The sequence below is a fragment of the Leptomonas pyrrhocoris genome (genome assembly GCF_001293395.1).
Source record: "Leptomonas pyrrhocoris isolate H10 chromosome Unknown, whole genome shotgun sequence".
Classification (NCBI taxonomy): Eukaryota; Euglenozoa; class Kinetoplastea; order Trypanosomatida; family Trypanosomatidae; genus Leptomonas; species Leptomonas pyrrhocoris.
Window position 1 is genome coordinate 113,250 of NW_015438372.1, and position 21,791 is coordinate 135,040.

Sequence of the window (21,791 nt, forward strand, 5' to 3'; positions counted from 1 at the left end):
TACACACACACACACGCTCGCGTTTCCCTCTCCTCCCCCCCCCCCCTTCCTCTCCTTCCTTCCTCTTTCACCAATTGCACCCTCTCGCAATTGCCCTGTATTATTATTATTATCAGTTGTAGTAGTACTGCTGGTGTTATTTGTTAGAGCCCCTTCGCTTTCTTCTCCTCCGCGATGTTCAGTCAGCCCGTGTACCTCAGCGCCGGTGACGAGTACGACAAGCGCGAGCCGCACGCCGCCAAGCCTACCGGCCGCCCACCCTTCGTCGTCGCGGCGAAGCGCAACCCGCACATCAGCGACGCCACCTTTGGCCCCGTCGTCTCCCTTTCCACCGGCGACCCGTACCACTCCGTCGGCTTCGGCGGCCCTTTCCGCCAGCCCGTCGACGACGGCTCCAAGAAGGAGACGGTGCTCCCGCCCTTCCGGCCCCCCGGGGCCAGCAAGAAGAGCAGCGGGAAGGGCGACTACTACGGCACCTTCGCGGAGAAGGAGCCAATCCGGCACGAGACGGAGTTCCCCCCGATCAAGTCGGCCGCTGACCTAAAGGCCGAGACGGCCGCGGCGATGAAGAACTTTATTGTCAACCCGGCGAAGAAGGGCACCTACGGCTACCCCGGCCTGACGATTGGGCAGGCAGGCGAGGTGCAGTACGTGGCGGACCCGTACGAAGGGACCGCCCGCAGGGAGGCGCTGCAGAGCAAGTTGGAGGCGACGAAGCGTGTCGGGCCGCCCTTCCGCAGCGCCGTCCGCAAAGGCGGCTGCTTGGACGAATCGGCCTACGGGGTGAGCCGCGTCTACGCTCTGACGAAGCCGCTGCCGCCAAAGCGAAGTCCGTCGGCATCGGAGAAGCAGAGGACCCTCGCGGTGGGCCGCAAGCCGTGGGTGCCTGGCGGTGCCCTGGTGCCCGAGTTGTCGAAGCAGCCCGAGTACCAGGAGGACCCATACGACGTAAAGGAGCAGAAGGTGCGGGAGATGCGGCAGCGGGAGAGCAGCTACAAGCCGTGGGTGCCGGCCGGCAACGACCCTTACCGCTTCATCTACACGACGCCGATCCCCTACGACCCACCGATGGTGGCGTAAAACGAATCTCGCGTACGGCAGATGCACGCGGAAGCTCACCCACTCACCCACCACCACCCCCGCTCACGCGGTGTGTGTCCGCTTCTGCGGCGATGCTGCCCGTGCCACACCCGTAACTCCTATTTTCCTTATGTATTGCTGTGGTTTGGTTTTTGCGTTCTTGTGTTGTAGCGGGGCGTTGTGCGGCGCCCATTCTTATGTACATCTAGACGGAGAGAGAGAGAGAGACGTGTTGGTTTGTTTATTGCTTTGTATTTTTTGATTATTTTTCCACACGCACGCCCCTTTCTGTATGAAAGAAACCCACACCACGAGGAGCCCACGTCGAAGGCGGAGAGCTTGAATTTCGATGAGCAGGGGCAACTCATGTAGTGTACACTTGGTTCTCTCTCTCTTTACCTTTCATTTTATTTTTGTCTTCGTGGTCGGCGTTTTTCCTTGTACAATGTATACTGTGACACAGAGAGTGGCACGCGCAAAATACCCACACCCGAAACCCTTCTTTGCTTCCTCCTCTTCATCGGTTATTATTATCAAACTCCGCGTAGGGCTCTTCTCTTACGTGGAGAAGCGACGGCGAATCAGCGGCACATTCACGGAGGGGAAATTCTCAACTTTATTTGTGCATATGTGTGGGTGTGTGCGTGATGTGTGGACTCTTTTGATTGTTTTCTGTACCCTTTCAACGTCATTATTATGATTACTCCTTTCTTTCCCCTATGCAGCCGAACAGAGAAGCCCTTTCGAGTACGTTCAACCCCACCCCACCCCCACCCCCTCAACGGGCGAGGGCATCACAGGCCATTGGAAGTCCGCAAGCACGCGGTAAAATAAAGCAAAATGTGCTTCGGTGATACGGACGAGTGTTAGCGGGGTGCGTGTGTATGCGTGTGTATGCGTGCGTGATTTCAACGGCACTTCAAAGCGCAGCATTTTTTCTTTTCTTTTTTTTTAATATGGCCGAGTGGAGGCGGCGCTTTGAGGCGACGTATCCAACCTCCTGCCTTTGGATCTCCCCACCTCTTCTTATGTTGACCTCGCTGAACCTCCCCTCCCCCCTCCCTCCCCATTCTTTCCTTCGCTCTTCCCTCCACCACTTCCACCACAGCGAGAAATACGTGCCGAATGCCAAAACTTAGTTTAAGGAAAGAGTAATTAGTAGAATACAGACGACCGTCGCTTCTGTAGTCGAGGCAGCTTAACCCGTTACACTTCACGGTACACTGCACACGCCCCCCTACAATTCCCAGCGGAGCCGTCAACATCCAGCCAGCATGCCGTACAGCAAAGCATGGCGTAGCGCCATGTACCCGGACTTCCGGGACGCCGGCGCCTACGTCGACTACAAGGCCACGAAGGAGATCCTGCACCGCATGAAGGAGAACATCGCCAACCCGTCCACGCCGGACGAGCTATACCACTCGCTGCTGGAGCAGAAGAAGCGGGTGTACCGGTGGTGTGAAGCAAAGCAGGCGGAGCTGCTGAGGGTTTCGCGGCGGCTCTACGAGTCCTCGGAGTACCTAGCCGAAGACGAGGCCGCCTCGAACCGCAGTCTCGGCACGGCAAGCCTCGCACGCGGGGCTGCCAAGTCCCTCCCGCCGCGCGAGGCCCGGCTGATCGCCGACGCGATCATGCAGGAGCTGCTACGCTTTGTGGAGTGCCGCAACCTGAACACGGACACGATGGACCACATCATCGGCCGCATGTACCGCTACGCCGTGCTGGGCCCCACCGGTGACCGCTGGAAGAACATCTACGTCGAGTACAACTACGACACAATTTCAATCGAGGAGGTGTTCTGCCACCTGTCGCGCGTCTACGACCGCGTGACGCAGACGGAGGAGCGCATCTCGGCCAAGGGACGGGAGAGCATCCGCGCCGGCGATGTCGGCTCGCAGGTGTTTGACCGTCGCTCGGTGAAGTACTGGGTGCACCCGCAGGACCTGCCCTTTGTCATTGCCCGCATTATTCAACATCTGCCGCTCAGCACCTTCAAGGACACCTACAAGGACTGCAAGGACAAGGGCGTGCCGTTCCGCCTCTTCTCCCCCGTCAGCTCCGTGTACTACGACAACAGCAAATTTCTCTTCTATCACCGTCGGTTGGAGCGTATCGAGGGCAGCACGCTCATCCGCATGCGGTGGTACTCCGACACGTACGCCGAGGACTGGAACGCCGTGGAGGAGAACGAGAATGTGTTTATGGAGATCAAGGTCCACCACGAGGCCTGGAGCGGCGAGCGCAGCAACAAGCGCCGCTTCGCGATAAAGGAGAAGGAGGTAGACGCCTTCGTGCACGCCCAGCTGAGTCTCCTGCCGGCCGTCGAGAAGCTGAAGCGTAAGAACGCGAGCGAGGCGGAGCAGGAGAAGTTCAAGTCGCTCGCGACGGAGATTCTGTCGAAGATACACGCCTACGACCTGAAGCCGGCGCTGCGGACACAGTGTGGCCGGGCGGCCTTCCAGCGCGGCGCGGATCAGACGGTGCGGGTCAGCATCGACACCGACCTGCGCGTGAGCGCCGAGGACTTTGGGCTCGACCACCACTGGCGCTACACCGGCGGCGATTCGCCCGTCTCGCGCTTCCCCTATGCGGTGGTGGAGATCAAGCTGCAGTGCGCCGAGAACGAGCGCATCGCGCCGTGGATTGAGGAGTTGATGGGCTGCCGCTACATGGAGAGCATCCCGAAGTTCAGCAAATACGCCCACGGCATTGCCTCGCTGTACGGGCACACCTCCTTCATCAACATGGTGCCCTACTGGATGCACCAGCTCGATATCGACATCCGCGCCTCGACGAAGCCGGAGACGCACCACTGGGATCCGACGGTGGGGTTGGCCGCGGGCTGCCTGCAGCGTACGGGGGACCGCGTCATCTTCGGCACAAACCCCGCCCAGACGCAGACGGTCGGTGCCTCGGAGGCGCAGTTCATGCCGCGCACGGATTACGCGAAGGTCTATCAGCAGGTGCTGCAGAGTCTCTTGCACGACGAGGACGGCGGCAACAGCGCGAGTGTCAGCGCCACGCAGCCCGCCCTTGCCCCTGCCGATGCACCCGCAGCGCGGAATGGAGACGCCAACGGTGTCCCGGGGCACCTGATTGCCGCCCCGGTCGTGCAGTACTCCGTTGACCGCCGCCACGCCGCCTACACCACCTTCCATCTTTACCCCTACACGGAGACCGGCACGGAGTCGCTGTGCTACGACCCAAAGGATACCCGCAACGCCGCGGCGACCGTCTTCTACGGCAAAATCCCCTGGCAGACGGGCAAGCGCATCAAGGTGCCGCAGAAGTACGACCCGAAGACGCTGCTGACGTCGGAGCGGTACATGGTGAAGTGGATGACGCTGGCCACGCAGCTCGGTCTGCTCGGCATCGCCAGCATCCGCTTCGGGAAGGGCCTGTTTCTGCCGCAAGACGTGGCGCACCACTCCCCTTTCTGGCAGGGTCAGTTCCACGTCGTGATTGGCGTTTTCATGGAGGTGCTGGCGCTGTTGACGCTGCTGTACGCGTACGTCGGCTTTATGGCGCGCGCCCGCCGCGTATACGCGCGCCGCAAGATCCGCTTCGACGACGTTGTTGGGCCGACGTGGCTAACCTTCTCGATTACGCTGAGCTTTGTGCTGATTGTGATGACGCACATCGCACGTCGCTACGGGCCGATGTTGACCGGCAGCGACTCCTTCTAACTAAATAGTATCACATAGGATGGGAAAGGTAAATGGCAGAAGAAGGAGCGGCAAGGAGAGGGGGGGATTGGTTTTTTTTTCGGGGGATAAGCTGGGAAGAGCACCGCAGTAAGCCTCTGACGCCTCAGCACTTCTTCCGTCGCTGTAAAACTATTCTTTGTCTGTTCGGATTTTTTCCTTTGCATATCTTTACTTAGTAGTTTTGTACCTTGTGTCGCTTGTCACGGCGAACGAGCGCCGCGCCCACGTGCTCTTCCTCTCTGCGTGACGTCCGCCTCGCGTGCCACGATCCATCGACCCATCTCCGCTGAAACGACGTTGCTGGGATAGCGGAGATGGAAAGAAGACGGGGGGAGGAAATAGGGAAGGAAAGACGTGACGTTTTGAATAGCGTCCGCACCGTTATCGTTGGCATAATTCGAGCGGCACTCAACACTAAACCAAAAAAAACCTAGGTCTAAGAAGAGAGGTGGTGCAACTTGAGAAAAGGAGTTGTTCGGTGAGCGTACCTAAGTTAAACCAAGAAGAGGTGTGGAGGGGGGAAAAGGAAGAAAAAAAAAGCAGTCATACGAACATTAATCATAGTAATACCGAAAAGCACCAAAGCATCCTATTAAAGTTTAAATACAGTTAAGATGGCGGTGACGTCACTCGTGTGTGGGTGTGCACTTTTGTGTTGCACGCGCTTTGTTCTTTTCCCCTCTTTATTTTCCTTCTTTCCCGCCACCCGGGCGTGCGTGTGCGTGTGTGTGTGTGTGTGGTTTGGTTAGTGTGCGTCATCTTTGTGCTATTTGTCTTATGGCTTTATTCCTCTTTCTCTTTTCGGCATCACGTAGCATCAACAGACACCGACGAAGACGCAGGCCGTATATTCGTCAGCCCCTCTCCTCCTCTGCACCGTTGAACTCTTCATCAATTCTTTTTTTAATACATTTTTGTTTTTGACCTTCTTCGGCTCAGCAGAGAAAGCACAAGTACAAACGCACACGCAAAACTATTTTTCTTTCTTACCTCCGTTTCCGCATCTCCGTTCTCGTTCTCTCTTGTTTCCTCCTTCCTTTCATACATCATTATTTACATATATAAGCACTCATTTTGCTTGGTATTTTGCACGTTCTTTCTTCATTCTTTTCCTTTTCTTCTTTGGATGGATCGACGTCTACGAGGACTCCTTCGTTGTTTGTCGTGTGTTTTATTTTGTCTGTTTGTTTTTCGTCATCTCTCCCGCAGCACCGCGTCGCTGCAGTTGGCTGACGCCTTTTCTTTCCTGCCCCACCTTCCCATTTTTACTTAACTTTTAATTTAATCTAAACTGGTAAATTTCTCTCCGTTGCGCAAAGATGGGAAGGAAAGAAGACAATGGGGGAGGTGAGAGGAGGCGCTACGTGTGCATGCGTGATCAACGTTATTTTTGTGTGATGTTGAGAGGCTGAAGGAGAGACGCGTTGGCGGGGTGCCATCTCGAGGAAGGCGACTTCATACCTCTCTACTGTTGAAGTTTGAATTGGCGTATTGTTTGCATGTGTGTGTGTGTGTGTGTGTGCGTGTGTGCGTGTGTGCGTGCACGTGCGTGTTGACGGTGTCTGTGCGATGCGTGAATTAGGTCTCTTCCCTCGGCGTTTAATGCCACACACACCGTTTTTCTTATTTTTTGTTTTAGTCCTACTTCGTTTTATGGCAAAGGCCGTCTCACCGCGTCCGCGCAACTGTACGGAGGCCCGATTTGAGGCCCAAAGAGTCTTTTAAAACAATAAACAAGAAGTCAACGAGTGCAGACACGAATGCTCTATGCCGCACAGGTGATGCTTGATGCTGCTTCCTATGGGAAGGGCGTTTTTGATGCTTCGCCTTTGACCGTTTCGGAGGCCCTTGACATGCACGTTGTTGACATAATCTGCCGAAGTGTCGTAATCCTGGAGAAAAAAAAGAAGAAGCCGGGTAACGAAAAGACCGCATCGTCCCCCCTCTTTTCTGGCGGAGTCAGTGCTGCAGAACTCCTCTCCTTTAACAGCCATCACTTATCATCGTTCATCTCCTCTACTTCCTACCCCCCCCCCCCTCAATTGCACCGCTTCCGGACATAGAGGTCCGCGAAAACAAAGGAACCCGATTGCACTGTCCGCGTCATTGCCGTGCGCTTGGGAGTCTGTGTGTGCTTGTGTCTGCGCACTGTATAATTCAATCCACCTCGCTGCCCCTCGCGCGTGCACGGTGAAGACGGTAGCAACGTTGGCTCTCCCTCCTTTAGTGTTATTATCATCATTATTATTATTATTATTTCATACTCCGCCTCGAGCCTCATCCTTTAGTTTTATTTCTCAAAGCCTAACATTTCACTCCCCGGGGCTTTTGATCCGCTATCCTCGCCCCTCTTCCTCTCAATCAACGCATGTTTCGCTTCCACACTCGTCGGCTGCTGTGCGTCGCAGCAGCAGCCACCACCCCCTCGCCGGACGTGTTGCAGGTAACGAAGGGCGTGGCGAACAGACTGGAGGATCTGTCGCCGCGTGCCATTACCGAAATCCTTAACGCGTACATCGTGGGACAGGAAGCAGGGAAGAAGGCTGTGGCCATCGCCCTGCGCAACCGCTGGCGTCGCCGTCAGCTGAAGGACGTCGACCTCCGCAAGGAAGTGCTGCCGAAGAACATGCTGCTGATTGGTCCTACCGGGGTTGGAAAGACGGAGATCTCGCGCCGCATGGCCCGCATCACCGACGCCCCCTTTATAAAAGTGGAGGCGACCAAGTACACGGAGGTCGGCTTCAAGGGGAAGGACGTGGAGAGCATCATTGAAGACCTCTACACAAATGCAAAGCTCAAGGCACGTCGCGCGCTAGAGAAGGAGCGACACAGCGAGGCACTCTCCATGGCGCTCGACACGGTGTACAGCGCGTGGTCGGTGAGCCGGCGGATGCAGGTAATGGATCGCACCATTCGCAGCGCGTCGAAGGCGGAGGAGGCAGCAACGGCAACCGCCGAGAGCGGCGCTAACGCATTGGAGAGCAGCAGCAGTGACGACGTCGCGTCGACTAAGGCTAAAGAAGGCGCCGTGTCAGACGACGAAGCCGTCGCTGCTGCAGCGGCCGCCGCCGCCACCACGGAAGTCCAGCAGCACACCCTCGAGTACTTCCGCGAGCACTACGAGGAGGAGCCGATCAAGAGCGACATGGTGACCATCGACATCACCGCGCCGCAGCCGCCGTCGAAGCCGAAGGAGGGCGGCATCGACCTGCAATCGGTTGGCATGCTGCTGGGGTTGAGCGGAGAGCCGAAGCGGCCGAAGATGTCTGTCACAAAGCGTGTGGTGGACGCCGTCCCGCTGGCGACGCAGGAGGCGCTGGATAAGCTGATTGATGAGGCCTCCGTCAACACGTTAGCGCGTGCGCTGGCGGAGGAGGAAGGAGTTGTATTTGTGGATGAAATCGACAAGGTGGTGGCCGAGCCGTCCAGCGCCAACGCCGACGTCAGCTCGACCGGGGTGCAGCAGGACCTGCTGCCGCTGATTGAAGGGTCCAACGTGACCATGAAGGACGGCAGCGTCATCGCGACGGACAACATTTTATTTATCTGTTCCGGTGCCTTCCACGTTGCCAAGACGTCGGACATGATCGCGGAGTTGCAGGGGCGGCTGCCGGTGCGGGTGGAGCTGCAGGCCCTGACCGAGAACGACTTCCGCCGCATCCTGACGGAGCCGAAGTTCAACCTGCTCCGACAGCAGCAGGAGATGATGAAAACGGAGGGCATCGAAGTCGCCTTCCCCGAGGAGGGCGTCAACGCGCTGGCGAAGGTGACGTGTGCGGTGAACGCGCAGGGGCAGAACATTGGGGCACGTCGGCTGAACACCGTACTGGAGCGGGTGATGGACGAGTACAGCTTCAACTGCGAGGACTACGCGGGCAAGAAGATCGAAGTGACGGCGAAGATTGTGCAGGAGGCGACGGAGAAGCTGCAGAAGAACGTCAACCTAGCCAAGTATCTGCTGTGAGGGCGGAGACGTGGGGAGGAGTGGAGAGGGGAGGGAGTTGTGTTCGGGACAGGCATCGGTGTCCTTTGTCTTTTCTTTCGTTTTTTTTTTTTTGCTTTATCTGTTTCGTCGCGGTGTTTTTATCTGTTGGCTGTGATCGATTACTTGTGGTTCCAGATTTGCCTGAATCGTGCTTCTTTGGAGGGGCGCTGTGCGATACGCGGGTGTTCGTTTGGTATTAAAGATTTGCACGATCTCGCTTGCTGCACCTTCTTCGACTGTGTGTGTGTGTGTGTATCCTTCTCTCCTTCTCAATGATATGGCGTGCTTCGCGGTGCTTTAAGAAAGAGAAACGGAGAGGTGATGCACGGAAGGAATCCGCACGCTCCACCGTCGCCTCTAACGCAGCTCCCGCCGGACAAACCTCAAGCGTTGCGGCCACTTCCCTCTCCCTCTCCCTCCCCCTCTCCGTTGACCTCGTGAACCCACCCACTCTTTGTCACGCGCCTACCTGAATCCCACCTTGTCCGCGCCGCGCACACGCCTGAGCAAGCCGGAGAAGCGGAGTGCGAAACGGGAAGAGAATTTTATACGGACGCTGCACTCTACTACTAGCACTACTATTACTACTACTACTATTGCTACTACTGCTTCCCCTCGGAGCTGCAGCCGGAAAGAAGACGTAAAAGGTCCGCTGACGAGGATAGGAGGTTGGAAACGTATTCGCAAGTACACCAACAAGAACCCAACAAACGAGAAAGGAAACGAAACGGCAGCCACAGCCGCAGCCGCCACCGCAGATACTTTCAAAATAGGAAATTGAAAAATAGTTTGGCAGGAATAAAAGAATCTCCTTTACTTACCGGACAGCGCAACTAATTGGTATTAGTATTGCTACTATTCTTATTACTACTGCTACTGCGCCCTTCTACGGAGCGGTGTTCCTTTGCTGTTGTTGTTTGCTACGCGAAGCCGTGTAGGCGAGGCACAGACGTGGAAGCCAGCGAGGTGCATTCCTTTTGTTATTTTCTTCTTTCTTTCTATTTCACCGGGTCTACCCCCCCCCCCCCTTGACTGCTTCTACCACGGGCAGACCACCGACACATGTCCGTGTCCGCGAAGGAGCCGCCTGCCCACGCCGCCGGTCAGCGCGAGGGCACCCGCTCCTTCACCGTGGAAATGGAGGAGTGCGCCGCGCTTCCACTCGACGCTGACGAAGTCTCCGCCGTCCCGCCGACGCCCCCGCGGGGTGTCGACAAGAAGGCTGGCGGGGCGAGCGGTAGCAGCGTCGGGTCGAGCTTCCCCAGCCACGGGGCGTCGAACACCAACGACCACCACCCACTGTCCCAACAGCAGACGCCGCAGCAGCAGCAACGTCGGATTGGTGGCCGCCCCGGCAACGCGACCACCTCAGCGCTCAGTCATCGCACCACCACCGGCATGGGCTCTGCGGGAGGCGTGAACTCGCTGCACCTCGTGACGTGTCTGACCGGCACGCCTGCGAGCCAGCGTGCGGCGGAGGCGGCGGCGAGCCGGGATCCTGACTTCCACCCCATGATCGTGTGCCCCTTGCAGAACCTCGGGAACACCTGCTACTTCAACTCGGGGGTGCAGATGCTGGCGAACTGCCCGGCGCTCATCTACGGCGTGCGCAACTCCCCGCTTTGCCACGCAGCGCGCTCGAACTCCCCTCTGCAGTCCCACACGTCGCGGGTGAACTCGAGCAGCGCCGCAGCGAAGTTGTGCCTCAGCGGCGGCGACGCCAACCACACTCTTTTCGAAGAGTTCGCCGTGCTGCTGGCCCGCATGGAGAACAACGACCTGTGCAGCGGCGAGGCCTTGTCGCCAGTGCGCGCGCTTGACGCCCTCGCGCGGGTCTATAAGCAGTTCGAGGGCCGCAGCCAGCAAGATGCGGCGGAGATGATGACCGCGGTGCTTGCCAGTCTTGAGGAGGAGGGCGGGCAGTACGCCGAGGTGGTGCAACTGCTGGACTCCTTTGCAGACGACGCGGCGCTCGTCGGTCAGGCCGGTCCCAACGGCGGGGCAGCTGCAATGGCGGCATCCTCGTCGCTGCTGCCGCGACAGCCGTCCGGCGACCCGGCCAGCAGCACCGCCCACCGCAGCGAGGAAGGCTGCACCGACGAGTTCTCCGCCTCCCCGCTGAAGTCTGTCGGGACCGCCAGCGCGCTGCCCGGCGCACGCGGCGCCCACGTCATCGCGATGCTGCGCTTCATGAAGCAGGTGAACGCGGAAAATGAGCAGCTGGAGCGGGAGGTGAAGCAGCGGCACGGGAAGCCGTACCTCGGCACCTTCCACCCTCCCCGTTTGCGCCTCAACCCCGTCATGGACAGCTTTCGCGGTTACTCCGTCTCGCAGGTGGAGTGCCACCACTGCCGTCGGGTGTCGCGTGTGGTGAGCGACTTCAACGCACTGCTCATCGACGTGCCAACAAACCGGCAGCGCAGTCAGTTTGCGGCGAGGCACCCCCACCTGCGTCGACTGGCTCCGGACGGGCAGCAGCTGCAGGCGAAGAAGCACACCGGCTTCACCTGGTGGAACCCGCTCTCTTTCTTCAGCTCCGCCTGGGGCCGCCTCGCGCGTCTTTTTGCGAGCAGCGTACCGTTTCCCTTGACGCTGCAGGAGTGCCTTGACATCCACTTTGAGCCGGTCAAGCTGCACGGCTCGAACCAGTACCGCTGCGAGTCCTGCGGGACGACGAGCGAGGCGACGAAGTCGGAGTCGCTGCTCGGGCTGCCGGAGTACCTTGTCCTGCACATGAAGCGCTTCGAGGCTGGGCGCTGCTTCAACAGCAAGAAGACGGACCCGGTCATCTTCCCCGCCTCGTGGGACTCGCTGACGGCGGCGGAGGCGGCGCAGAAGGAACTGGCAGGGAGGGCGGTGCCGGAGGTCCTCGATCTGCGGCGCTACCTCCACAGCGTGACGGCGCCCTTTGCGGAGCCGATCCCGCCGTGCCTGAGCGGGAGCCTCGGGGCGGCTTTGGAGGACGAAGAGGCGGAGGGGGCGCCGTCGCCATCGCCGCAGCGGCACGCGTCGAGCGCGTTCCCCGCAGCGACCACGGCGACGAACACCACTGCGAGTCATTACCTTAACCCAAACACAGCAGCAACGACGGTCCCTGCAGCACTGTCTTCGCCGTCGCCAAACCCGGACGGCACCACACCGGGGGCCATCCCGACCACCTACACGCTGGACGGCGTAGTGAACCACCACGGCGGCTACGACGGGGGTCACTACACCGTCTACCTGTACAAGACGACATCGGAGCAGCGCTCCTGGGTGTACATCAGCGACGATGAAATCGAACGCGCCAGCGACGGGGAGGCGGCGGACTCGGAGGAGTACGTCTTACTGTACCGGCGCCAGCCCATTGTGCGGCCTGCGGTGGAGTTCGATGAAGGGGGGCGGCTGCGACAGAAGGCGCGCTACTACCTGTCGCGTGAGGCCAGTCTGGAGGCGTCGCCGGTGAGTGCCACGGCGGGGACCCACTCTGCGGAGGCAGGGTCGACCCTTTCGTCACCCGGCACCGGCACAGCGGCGGCGACTCCCTCCGTCTCCCTCTCGTTCTCCTCCTCTCTCCCCTCGTCTGCCGCGTCCCCGCACGTCTACATCTCACGTATGTGGCTCCAGCGGGTCGCCTTCTTGTGTGAGCCCGGACCCATCGTGAACCGACTCTGCTACTGCACCGCCGCGGACCAGCAGAAGGTCGTCACCCACCGCAGTCTCTTTCCACCCGATGTGCAGGTGCCGGGCGCGGTGCCGCACGTACACGGCCCTCCCGTGGAGTGGTTTTACGTCCCCATCACCCGCGCAGACTACGCCATCTTCTACGACGCGTTCGGCGGCAATGCGGCGGTGACGGCGGAGGAGGTGGCGGCCATACATCACGCGCAGGAGAAGTTTGTCGCGTCGGTCACGGAAGCAGAGCGGGTGAAGCCGCGGGGCGGCTTCCTAGCCGGTCAGCGATGAGGTGTGTGTGTGTGTGTCGATGTGGCTGATACGTGTACTTCTCCTGCCTTTTGGGGGGAGGCTGCAGTAGCCCGCTGAGTGCGTGTGGGAGTGTTGTTGTTTTTTGGCAGGCGGCGCTCTCCTCAGGTCTGTTTCTTTCTCCTCCTCTTCCTCTTCTTTCTCAAAAGTGGCTGCTGAAGATCGTTCCTTTCGATGTGGTGGTGGTGGTGGTGGTGGTGGTGGTGGTGGTGGTTGGCGGACGCTGACGTCTGGTGCTGCTTTGCTGCGGCGTGTGTGTTATCTCTTGCGATGGTTTTATCGGTATTCCGTACGTTGTATTGTCTTAATCCGCGTTACAGGCGTTGCTTTCTTTTCTGTGCTACTGCGCACATGCAATCATTTCTAAAGCTCGCTTTAAAGGAGAAAGAAAAAATATCTTCGAAGGATGAGGCGGATGTTTAACGTGTTGATCACAAAAGGGAAGGGGAGAGGGAGGGAGGAGGTATTGTGGACAGCACAGCTGTGTTGCCTCGTCCCAGTAGCACCAGCAATCACTGCCCTCTTTCTTTCTTTTCTCCTGCATCACAGCTCAGTCTTCGCTCTTGCATTGGAAGGACTGTGTAGTGGGGGTACAGGTATATGAGTTTGCATGCGTGTGAAAGGAGTTCAGCGCTAGGCGAGAACTGTGTATCCCCCCTGTGGGGTGCTTCTACTGTTGTGACTCCCTTTCCTAATTTTCGCTCTTCTGGTCCTCGTCGTGCGTCGTAGATGTCAGCTGCACACGGCGCTGCGTTGTTGCACTCCTTGTGACTCGCCCGTCGTTGCACTTCCATAGAAGCAAGGAAGAAAGAAAAATAAGAATACAAAAAGTTACATCAAGAACCACCTCATCTGCTCTCACGGGGTGTCGCATAGAAGTATCGCATAAACGCAAGAGTCGGTTGTCTTTTCCTCTTCACTGACCTCGCTACAACAGGGAGAGGGACCATGGACGGCGGTGACGACGTCGCGAGCCACTTTGTGGACCTCACACCGGTGCGACCGCAGCGCAGACGCGAGGCGTCACCCAGTCAGCCTCCACACACCGCCGATGCCGTTTCCAATGGCAGTCGCCCAAACCTCAGCATGAACGGCGGCGACGCTACCGTGGCTTCGTCCTCCTCCTTTCCTTCCGGGCCCTTTCTGTCAACAGCAACTGCCGCAACCGCAACGGCGCAGCACCAGCAGCAGCAGCGCTCCGAGGAATACTCCTACATCTGGGGAACGGGCATCGCAGTGGAGGTCTTCCGCGATGAGTTCCAGCGCTACCTCGAAAACTTCTCCTTGTCGGAGGTCGTTTCCGACCACGCGGGGCAGCAGCAGCGCAGCATAAGTAGTCCGTTAAGCGGTGCCTCAGCGGGAGGTTCGTCACGCGTGGCGAGTCCCCTGCTAAACAGCAACGGCAGCCTTTCTTCCATGAGCCTCAACACGTCGCTCGCCGCCGCCACCACCTCGCACGCCCTGCATGAGAAGTACTACCTGAAGGAGTTCTTGCGGATGCACATGCAGGGGCGCACGACGCTGGAGCTGGACTTCACGTGGCTGCAGCGCATCGCGCCGACCCTGTACGCGCAGACCCTCCATCACCCGACGGAGTGTCTGCAGATGATGTCCGCCGTCGCGGAGGAGGTGTACGGCGATGTGCTGCGGCACCGTCACGGCATCGAGGTGCCGGAGGACTCCTTGATCACCGTGGCCGCCAAGAAGCTGCCGACGATGTGCACGCTGAAGGAGCTGAGTCCGCAGCACATTGAGCAGCTGCTCGCCATAAAGGGCATGGTGATCCGCGTCTCGAAGGTGATTCCTGAGATACGTGTGGCGTGCTTTCAGTGCTGGAACTGCCAGTACCAGGAGCGTAGTGTCAGCGGAGATAAGGGCCGCATTTTCGAGCCGACGCGGTGCTCCCACTGCGGCAAGACCTACTCCTTCAAGCTGCAGCACAACCTGTCCCTCTACGAGGATAAGCAGCTCGTGAAGGTGCAGGAGTCTCCGGAGCACGTGTCGGACGGAGAGACGCCCATCTCGATCGGCGTGGTCGTGTACGGCAACATGGTAGATGCCGTGGTGCCGGGGGACCGCATCGTGGTGACCGGCATCTATCGCTCTACCCCGATCCGGCTGAACGCGAACACCCGCATCATCAAGAGCATCTTCTCCACGCACATAGACGCGGTGCACATGGAACTGGTGCGGGCAACGCGCCTCTCCGACGGGGCGAGTAAAGGCGGTGGGGGCAGTCAGACGCGACTGCACCTGACCACGCCAACACTGGCGACGACGAAGGAGGCGGAGGCGGACGCAGCGTCGCGCGCCCCGCTGATGGACACGGCGCGGCTCGACATGTTTTACTCCCTCGCCCACCGGCCAGATATCTACGACATCCTGCTTCACTCCTTCGCTCGCACCATCTGGGGCCACGACGACGTGAAGCGTGGCATCTTGGCGCAGCTCTTCGGTGGGACGGCGAAGACCTTCGTGTTCAGCGAGCGCGCTGGCGAGTCGACGTCCCCGACCGGCGCTAACGGTCATGCCAGAGCCGCCACCACCACGACCAGCAGCAACAGCGCGGTGTTTCGCTCCGAGTTGAACGTGCTGCTGTGCGGCGACCCCGGTGTGGCGAAGTCGCAGCTGCTAACGCAGGTGCACGAGATCGCGCCGCGCGGGGTTTACACCTCCGGCAAAGGCAGCAGCAGCGTCGGCCTCACCGCCTTCGTGGTGCAGGACAGCGACACCGGGGAGTTGGTGCTGGAGCCCGGTGCGCTGGTGCTGTCGGACCGCGGTCTGTGCTGCATCGACGAGTTCGACAAGATGAACGACTCCACCCGCTCCGTCCTGCACGAGGTGATGGAGCAGCAGACGCTGTCGATCGCAAAGGCGGGTATCATCGCCCAGCTCAACGCTCGCACGTCCATACTAGCGGCCGCCAACCCGAAGGACTCGCAGTGGAACCCGCAGCTGAATGTCGTGGAGAACGTGCAGGTGGAGCCGACGCTGCTGTCGCGCTTTGACCTTATCTTTCTGCTGCTGGACCGCCACGACGCCGTGGAGGATCGCCGGCTCGCCTCGCACGTGCTGTCGCTCTACATGGACACCGCCGCCGGGGCACGCACCCGGCGCGCAGTGCTGAACGGGCGGCAGCGGCGACGGCGACGGCAGCAGAGGGGCGGTGGCGCCGAGGCGGAAAGCGGGAGCGGAGAGGACGACGACAACGACGCGGAGGAGGCGGCGTCGGTGTCCGCCCAGCCGCGCAGCACCGCCAGCGTGGGTGACCCGACGAGCGTCCCTTCCAACACTAACGGCGGCGATGGCGCGCGGGTGGACGCGGTGACGGGGCTGCCGGTGGCGGTGCAGATGGAGTTGGACGGGGAGGTTTTCTTGCAGGGCCCTGCGGATGCCGCCTACATGCCGTCTGCCATCCTCTCCGAGTACATCGCCCTGGCACGGGAGACCATCTTCCCGAAGCTGACGGAGGCCTCCCATAAGCAGCTGGCCCGCAGCTACGTGGAGCTGCGGCAGGCGCGTGGCAGCAGCCGCACGGTGTCCGCGACGCTGCGGCAGCTCGAGTCGATGATTCGCCTCTCCGAAGCACGGGCGAAGATGCGCTACGCGGGTGAGGTGGGCGTCGAGGACGTCGTGGAAGCCAAGCGCATTATCAGCGCGGCGCTGAAGGAGGCTGCCACGGACCCCACCACCGGTCTCATCAACCTCGACATGTTCCACGCGGCGGACCCAACCAAGAACACGATGGAGGGGAACATGCGTCGCCTGGAGGACCTGCTGGAGCGCCGCTTCCTCGCGCAGGGTCGCCGCACGGTGTCGGTGGCAGAGCTGCGGTCAGCGTTCAACGAGCAGCAGATCGGCGCGGCCCGACCGATGGCGCCAGCGCAGTTCGTGGAGCTGCTCGCGCTCTTGTCGGGCGGAGACGTGGTGCAGTCGTTTACCGCCACGACGGTGACCTTGTCGGGCAGCGGTGCGGCCGCCGCCGCGGGGATGACGCCGGCGATGATGTCCCCCTGAGAAGTTTAAAAGGGCGAAGCTTGAGTGGTGCCTTATATCAATGAATCTGCGTCGAGCCTAGGCAAGCATAGAAGGTGAAACAGAAACTCTGATATTTCCCGCGGTGCCCCCAACGCACACGCACATGCCTCCTCCATTGTAGTAAGAAGCCGCCATCTTTTTATTGCTTGAGAGACCTAAGGACATTGAGAACGTACGTGCTTTTATGGGGAGGGGGTAAACAGGAAGCGGTTCTAATTGAGCCTCTTTGTGGATCACGCACTCAAGCTCTCGAATCCACCTGCCCACCGAAGAAGCCGACGCCTGCATCCGTGGAGTGTTGCTGGCATCGTTGACTTGGGCGCCCAACCTACTATGAAAACTCTCCGTTTTTTCTTTCTCTCTTTCCTCTCCTGGTTGTTGTAGCCGGCAACTCGTCGTTGGGACTGAATACCCAAATCTCACTGGAATACATCGATACAGCTGCACGCACGCACATTCATAGATACACCTGCACCTCTCCTCCTTTCTATCTCTATCTCTATCCTTTTGTATTATTAGTCATTGTTTGCCGTTGCACCACGCAATGCCTCTTATCCGTCCAGGCATGCGGAAGCCACCGCCAGGCTTCGACGTCGTCCAGGCCAAATTAGAGGAGTTCGAAGCGGAGATGAAGTTGGCGACGCAGGAAGAATCGAAAGGGGTGGTGGGCCAGACGACACGGCCACGTCGCGCTGACAGCTCCCATCACAAGCGGCCACGCGAGCACGACACGCAAAATGCGTCCGCCGAGGACGACGTAGCGCGGGACACGGCGACAGACAAAGGAGAGGCCTCCGCTCCTGACGCCTCCGCTTCTCCCTCCCCGACAGCAGCGGCAGAAGGAGAAGACGCGCCTGTTCCACCGCTGTGGCGCATGGCGGCTATCAATCGCGCGCGCACCCGCTACGTGTTCCACGCCTACACGAAGCAGCGCACCATCTCAAAAGAAGTGTACGACTACTGTGTCGAGATGCAGCTGATCGACGGCGGGTTGGCGCGGCGGTGGCGTCTGCCCGGTTACGAGCGCCTGTGCTGCACCGCGTGTGGCGTGCCAGGCGCGGCCAGCCTCGCCGCGAACATTACCTCCAAATACGCGTTGAGGGACAAGCAAGAGCGCCGCCTGCCTTCCTCCTCGGCCGCGTCGCTGCATAAGTCGAACGACGAGAAGGCCACGTGTATCTGTCGTGTGCCTGCGGTGCAGCGGAAGAACAGACACTTTGTGGCGTGTGCGGTGTGTGGGTGCCAAGGGTGCTGCTCCGCGGATGTGGCGTCAGAGAAGTCGGCGAGTGAGGAGAAGGACGCGTCGTCGTGAACGGGTACGGACGGAGGAGTTGGGCTTGTTGACAGTTTTAAAAAACAATGGAGGATGACATCACAGCAGCGGTGCACGCATCTGTGAACGTGTCATACAAAAAGGATTTGGCTTTTACGTCTAAAACAAAAACAGATAAATAAAAACGGGTAATGGAGATCATCTTCGCTGGTTCAATCGTCCGCTTTAGCGGTGTGCGTGCTCGCAGCACACGTCTTTCTGGGGCGGTGTTTTGCAAGTCTTCCGTTTCCACACGCGAGACGATGTCAAGACAAGTGAAGAAGCAATTTCACGTTGCCCACGCCGATTCTCTTTCGTATGTCCTGATGCATTTGTGCGTGTGTGTGTGTGTGTGTGTGTGTGTGTGTTTAGGTGATGTCACAGTGTAAGCCTCAAGAGAGAGGGACTGCGACAGATGCATGTATTCCTCCTGGGTCTTCCTCTTCCTCCGCCTCGTTTTTCTCCTCTACCGGCGTCGCAGCAGCCGGCGTTGTGAACGTGCAAGACGCTAAAGCAACACCATCCATTCCGTTGTTTGGTTGTCCCTTCAGGGAATTATCTTTTTTAGGGGGACACGAACTGTAATAGAAAACGAATAAGATAGAGAATCACGTGTTGCAACCGGTCGTGCGGAGACGCCGTCATCCTCCGCTCTGCCCTTTTTGTTTTGTTTTGTTGTTTTGCGATTCCTAACACTTTTCCTTTTCTCTTGGTGGTGGTGTTGTTGCTGCTGCTCTTCTCTTTTGGGGTTTTTGTATTCACCTTCATCCTCCACTGCCCCACCACACCATTGTGTTGAGGCATAGATATATATATATCCAAGGCTCCGTCGCCTGGGCCTTTCTCGCTTTTCTCATTTTGTTGTTGTTTCTGTCGTTGGGTTCCACTCATCACATCTCCGTTGTCGATCCACATCAAAAAGGAAGATTTTACTGCTGCTTTATATATATATGTATATGTTTCCATATTCCATCAACGCTTCTTTTACCTCTAAACCAGCAGGAACGAAAAAAAGCCACGTGCCGGAGAACGAACTCATGACGTCAAAGCCGTTCAGAGAGAGGGAGGTGGAGGTGGGGAATTACTTCGCCCTCACCTACACGGAGCTCTTCAAGGCCCATGTGCTCGATGTGCACCTACCAAACATGCTGATCGGCATTAGCGCCAGCGTGGAGGTGCCGCTGGTGACCATTCTCGGCCGCCGCATTCACGCGAGCTACGCGGAGATCGCGGACTACATCACCGTCTCGGCGCTCAGTCGCACACTGCTCGACATCCCCATTGGCATCATCGTGGAGTACGTCGGGGTGCGCAACGTGATGTTTTGCTGTCTGCTGCTGAACATTACCGCCTCGATCATCGGCTTGCACGTCGTGAACGGCGCGACGCTGTTCCTCTTCTGTATGCTGAGCGGCCTCAGTCTCGGTGGGTTTTTTCTGGCGCGTCACATCTTTGTTGCCGGGATCTCGTCCAAGAAGTATCGCGGGCTGCTCATGTCGACGCTGTCTGGGCTGCTTCGGTGGTCGCACGTTGTTGGCCCCGTTGCCTCCGGGTTCTTTGCGACCTACTGGGGAGACGCGCGGTACTCGTTCCTCTTGTCCGCGCTGACGAGTGGGATTGGCTTCACCACGCTCGCCATCGCCACCTACTCCGCGTCGTACCAACACCTCTGCGAGCGCTCCTGTGCGACGAGTGTCGAGACGTCCGCGATGCCGACGCCGCTGCCGTCAGATGAGGAGGCGGAGCTGCACCACAGCGGCAGTTACGCCTTCGTTCCGCTTGTGCCGGTCGCATTGGCAGAGAACGACGCATACGTGTCGACCCCGCTGTTGCCTCCCCCGATCCAGCCGATACGAACGGCCGGGGCTGCCGGATACGCCAGCAAGGAAAGCACTGCGGGCTTCAACGGTAGTAGTATTGTTAATAGTAACGCGAATATCGGCGTCGCGACGGTGGGGCCGGGCGATCACCCCGTTATTGTAGGCGCCGAGACAAGCGTGACGATCCCCCCGCTCCCGGTCCACCACTTCAACCGCCCCCCGTATCTCCACCTGCACAACAGCAGCAGCTCCGCGCTCAACACCAGCGCTGCCGGCACGGCGTTCGACTTCAGCAACAGCATCACGAGTGTGGCGACGGTGGCCACGCTGCATCCCGACATGGGCGCCAGCCGTATTCATCACTTCGGCGTGCTGACGCTGTGGAGCACGTTTGTGGATTACTGGTCCGTCATTTGGCGCCTCGGCCTCTACGTAGTCTTTGCCACCGCGATGCGGGCGAACCGCAAGCTGCTCATCTCCTTCGCCGGCATGCGGGCGTCGATGACGGACGCGCAGGTGTCGTACCTGATGGGCTTCAGCTTCGTCTTCGATGCGGTTCTCTTCCCTCTCGGTGGGTTGGTGATGGACCTGCTGGGCCGTCAGTTTGCCATGGTGCCTGTCGCCGTCGGCCTCGGCGTCGTCTTCTTCTTCCTCCCGTTTGCGACCACCGAGGTGCACTTGTACCTCGCCGCCTCCGCCTTCGGCATCGTCGACGCGCTGGGCTGCGGCCTGCTCATGACGCTGACGGCCGACCGGGCCCCACCGCGCTACGGCGCCCCGTTCTTTGGCATCATGCGCACGCTGCAGGACTTAGGCCACGTCGTGGGCGCCCGCGGCGTGTCCACGTTGATGCGGTACGCCGGCTTTAACGCGTGTTGCTGGACGCTCACCGCCACCGGCTTCTTCACCGCGGCGTGGGGAGTGTACGGCGTTCCACGCGACAACGATGTGCCGGCGGGGACGCCGCGGCTGGAGCGGGCGGTGTTGGCGCAGGAGCAGCAGGACCGGCGCAAGCGCTCCTCCCTGTCGCAGAGCAGCGAGGAGACGATGCGGCTGACGGAGCCGGTCACGGCGGGTTCGAGACAAGCGAGTAAACTGACGAGCCCACCAACGAAGGGGGCGGCGGCTTCGTACGGTACGACGGTGCCGTCTCAGCCGCGCGTGTAATACTAATGCTAAAGAAGAGAGAATTAAAACGGGAGATACGCTCCGTAGGATTGTTGTGTCGTGGGAGTGAATTTGAAGAACAACGGTGTGTGTGTGTGTGGTGAAGAGGAAGTTGTGTGGGGAGGAGAACGTGGTGGTGGTGGTGGCTGCTTCACGCCTTCCATTAGTCCTTTTTGCGAGGAAGGAAGAGAAGGAGAAAGGAAAAACACGCGGAGACGTGCGATGGAGCATCCACGGGCGATTCCCCACACTAAAAATGTAAATCTATATATCTATATAATAATAATAATAAGGAAGCACAATCGGCCAGCAGTGTGTTGATGTTTGAATGCACACACATACACACACACTCTTTCTTCGGCTTTCCTATCTTTAACACAATCGTGTTTGTTCCTCGTTTGATGTTCGTCTCTCCCTACTCCGATGCAATCCAACTAAATCGCTCCGTACACATGTTAGAAGTCAACTACTCAGCCAATTGAAGAGGAAGCCTTTTTTCCCTTCTGTCTGTTTTCTTGTTTTAGTCCTGCTGTTCCACAAGAAGTGGTGATAGTGGTCGATGTTAAGTGGGAAGTTGATGGAGGGTGCCGTCAGCGTAGGTTGATGCGTTGCACTTATTGCCCTTCTTTTTCTTTTAATTAGTGTTGTTGTCTCTCCCTTTCCTGGGGTGTACTGGATGTTTTTTTCACTGTTAACACGTCTATGTCGATGTATGTGTT

The 21,791-nt window shown here is 58.9% G+C and overlaps 7 protein-coding genes across 11 annotated transcripts; all 7 read left to right on the top strand.

Moving 5' to 3' along the window:
* Positions 1-114: 114 nt before the first annotated feature.
* On the top strand, positions 115-1,080 carry ABB37_06884 (hypothetical protein; the record flags this gene model as incomplete). 2 transcript variants are annotated; one of them, XM_015805320.1, is made up of 1 exon in its annotated part: positions 115-1,080. In XM_015805320.1, the coding sequence occupies exon 1, from the start codon at positions 175-177 to the stop codon at positions 1,078-1,080; it is 906 nt and encodes a 301-aa protein (XP_015655933.1). In that variant the 5' UTR covers positions 115-174. The 2 variants fall into 2 exon arrangements, with proteins under 2 accessions (XP_015655933.1, XP_015655934.1); XM_015805321.1 differs by having other exon boundaries at positions 121-1,080.
* A 1,106-nt stretch (positions 1,081-2,186) lies between these two features.
* Positions 2,187-4,766, top strand: ABB37_06885 (putative mitochondrial catalytic subunit of the vacuolar transporter chaperone 4; the record flags this gene model as incomplete). Of its 2 annotated transcripts, none has more annotated exons than XM_015805322.1 (1): positions 2,187-4,766. In XM_015805322.1, exon 1 carries the CDS (start codon positions 2,355-2,357, stop codon positions 4,764-4,766), a length of 2,412 nt encoding a protein of 803 aa, XP_015655935.1. In that variant the 5' UTR covers positions 2,187-2,354. The 2 variants fall into 2 exon arrangements, with proteins under 2 accessions (XP_015655935.1, XP_015655936.1); XM_015805323.1 differs by having other exon boundaries at positions 2,191-4,766.
* A 2,082-nt stretch (positions 4,767-6,848) lies between these two features.
* On the top strand, positions 6,849-8,751 carry ABB37_06886 (putative mitochondrial heat shock protein HslVU; the record flags this gene model as incomplete). The annotated part of the gene is made up of 1 exon (XM_015805324.1): positions 6,849-8,751. Exon 1 carries the CDS (start codon positions 7,156-7,158, stop codon positions 8,749-8,751), a length of 1,596 nt encoding a protein of 531 aa, XP_015655937.1. The 5' UTR covers positions 6,849-7,155.
* Positions 8,752-9,277: 526 nt separating this feature from the next.
* ABB37_06887 (putative mitochondrial ubiqitin hydrolase) lies at positions 9,278-12,717 on the top strand (the record flags this gene model as incomplete). Its single annotated transcript, XM_015805325.1, has 1 exon — positions 9,278-12,717. The coding sequence occupies exon 1, from the start codon at positions 9,835-9,837 to the stop codon at positions 12,715-12,717; it is 2,883 nt and encodes a 960-aa protein (XP_015655938.1). The 5' UTR covers positions 9,278-9,834.
* A 745-nt stretch (positions 12,718-13,462) lies between these two features.
* On the top strand, positions 13,463-16,752 carry ABB37_06888 (putative minchromosome maintenance (MCM) complex subunit; the record flags this gene model as incomplete). Of its 2 annotated transcripts, none has more annotated exons than XM_015805326.1 (1): positions 13,463-16,752. In XM_015805326.1, the coding sequence occupies exon 1, from the start codon at positions 13,684-13,686 to the stop codon at positions 16,750-16,752; it is 3,069 nt and encodes a 1,022-aa protein (XP_015655939.1). In that variant the 5' UTR covers positions 13,463-13,683. The 2 variants fall into 2 exon arrangements, with proteins under 2 accessions (XP_015655939.1, XP_015655940.1); XM_015805327.1 differs by having other exon boundaries at positions 13,530-16,752.
* A 403-nt stretch (positions 16,753-17,155) lies between these two features.
* ABB37_06889 (hypothetical protein) lies at positions 17,156-18,085 on the top strand (the record flags this gene model as incomplete). 2 transcript variants are annotated; one of them, XM_015805328.1, is made up of 1 exon in its annotated part: positions 17,156-18,085. In XM_015805328.1, the coding sequence occupies exon 1, from the start codon at positions 17,318-17,320 to the stop codon at positions 18,083-18,085; it is 768 nt and encodes a 255-aa protein (XP_015655941.1). In that variant the 5' UTR covers positions 17,156-17,317. The 2 variants fall into 2 exon arrangements, with proteins under 2 accessions (XP_015655941.1, XP_015655942.1); XM_015805329.1 differs by having other exon boundaries at positions 17,291-18,085.
* A 479-nt stretch (positions 18,086-18,564) lies between these two features.
* On the top strand, positions 18,565-21,072 carry ABB37_06890 (putative integral membrane transport protein; the record flags this gene model as incomplete). The annotated part of the gene is made up of 1 exon (XM_015805330.1): positions 18,565-21,072. Exon 1 carries the CDS (start codon positions 19,123-19,125, stop codon positions 21,070-21,072), a length of 1,950 nt encoding a protein of 649 aa, XP_015655943.1. The 5' UTR covers positions 18,565-19,122.
* Positions 21,073-21,791: the final 719 nt, after the last annotated feature.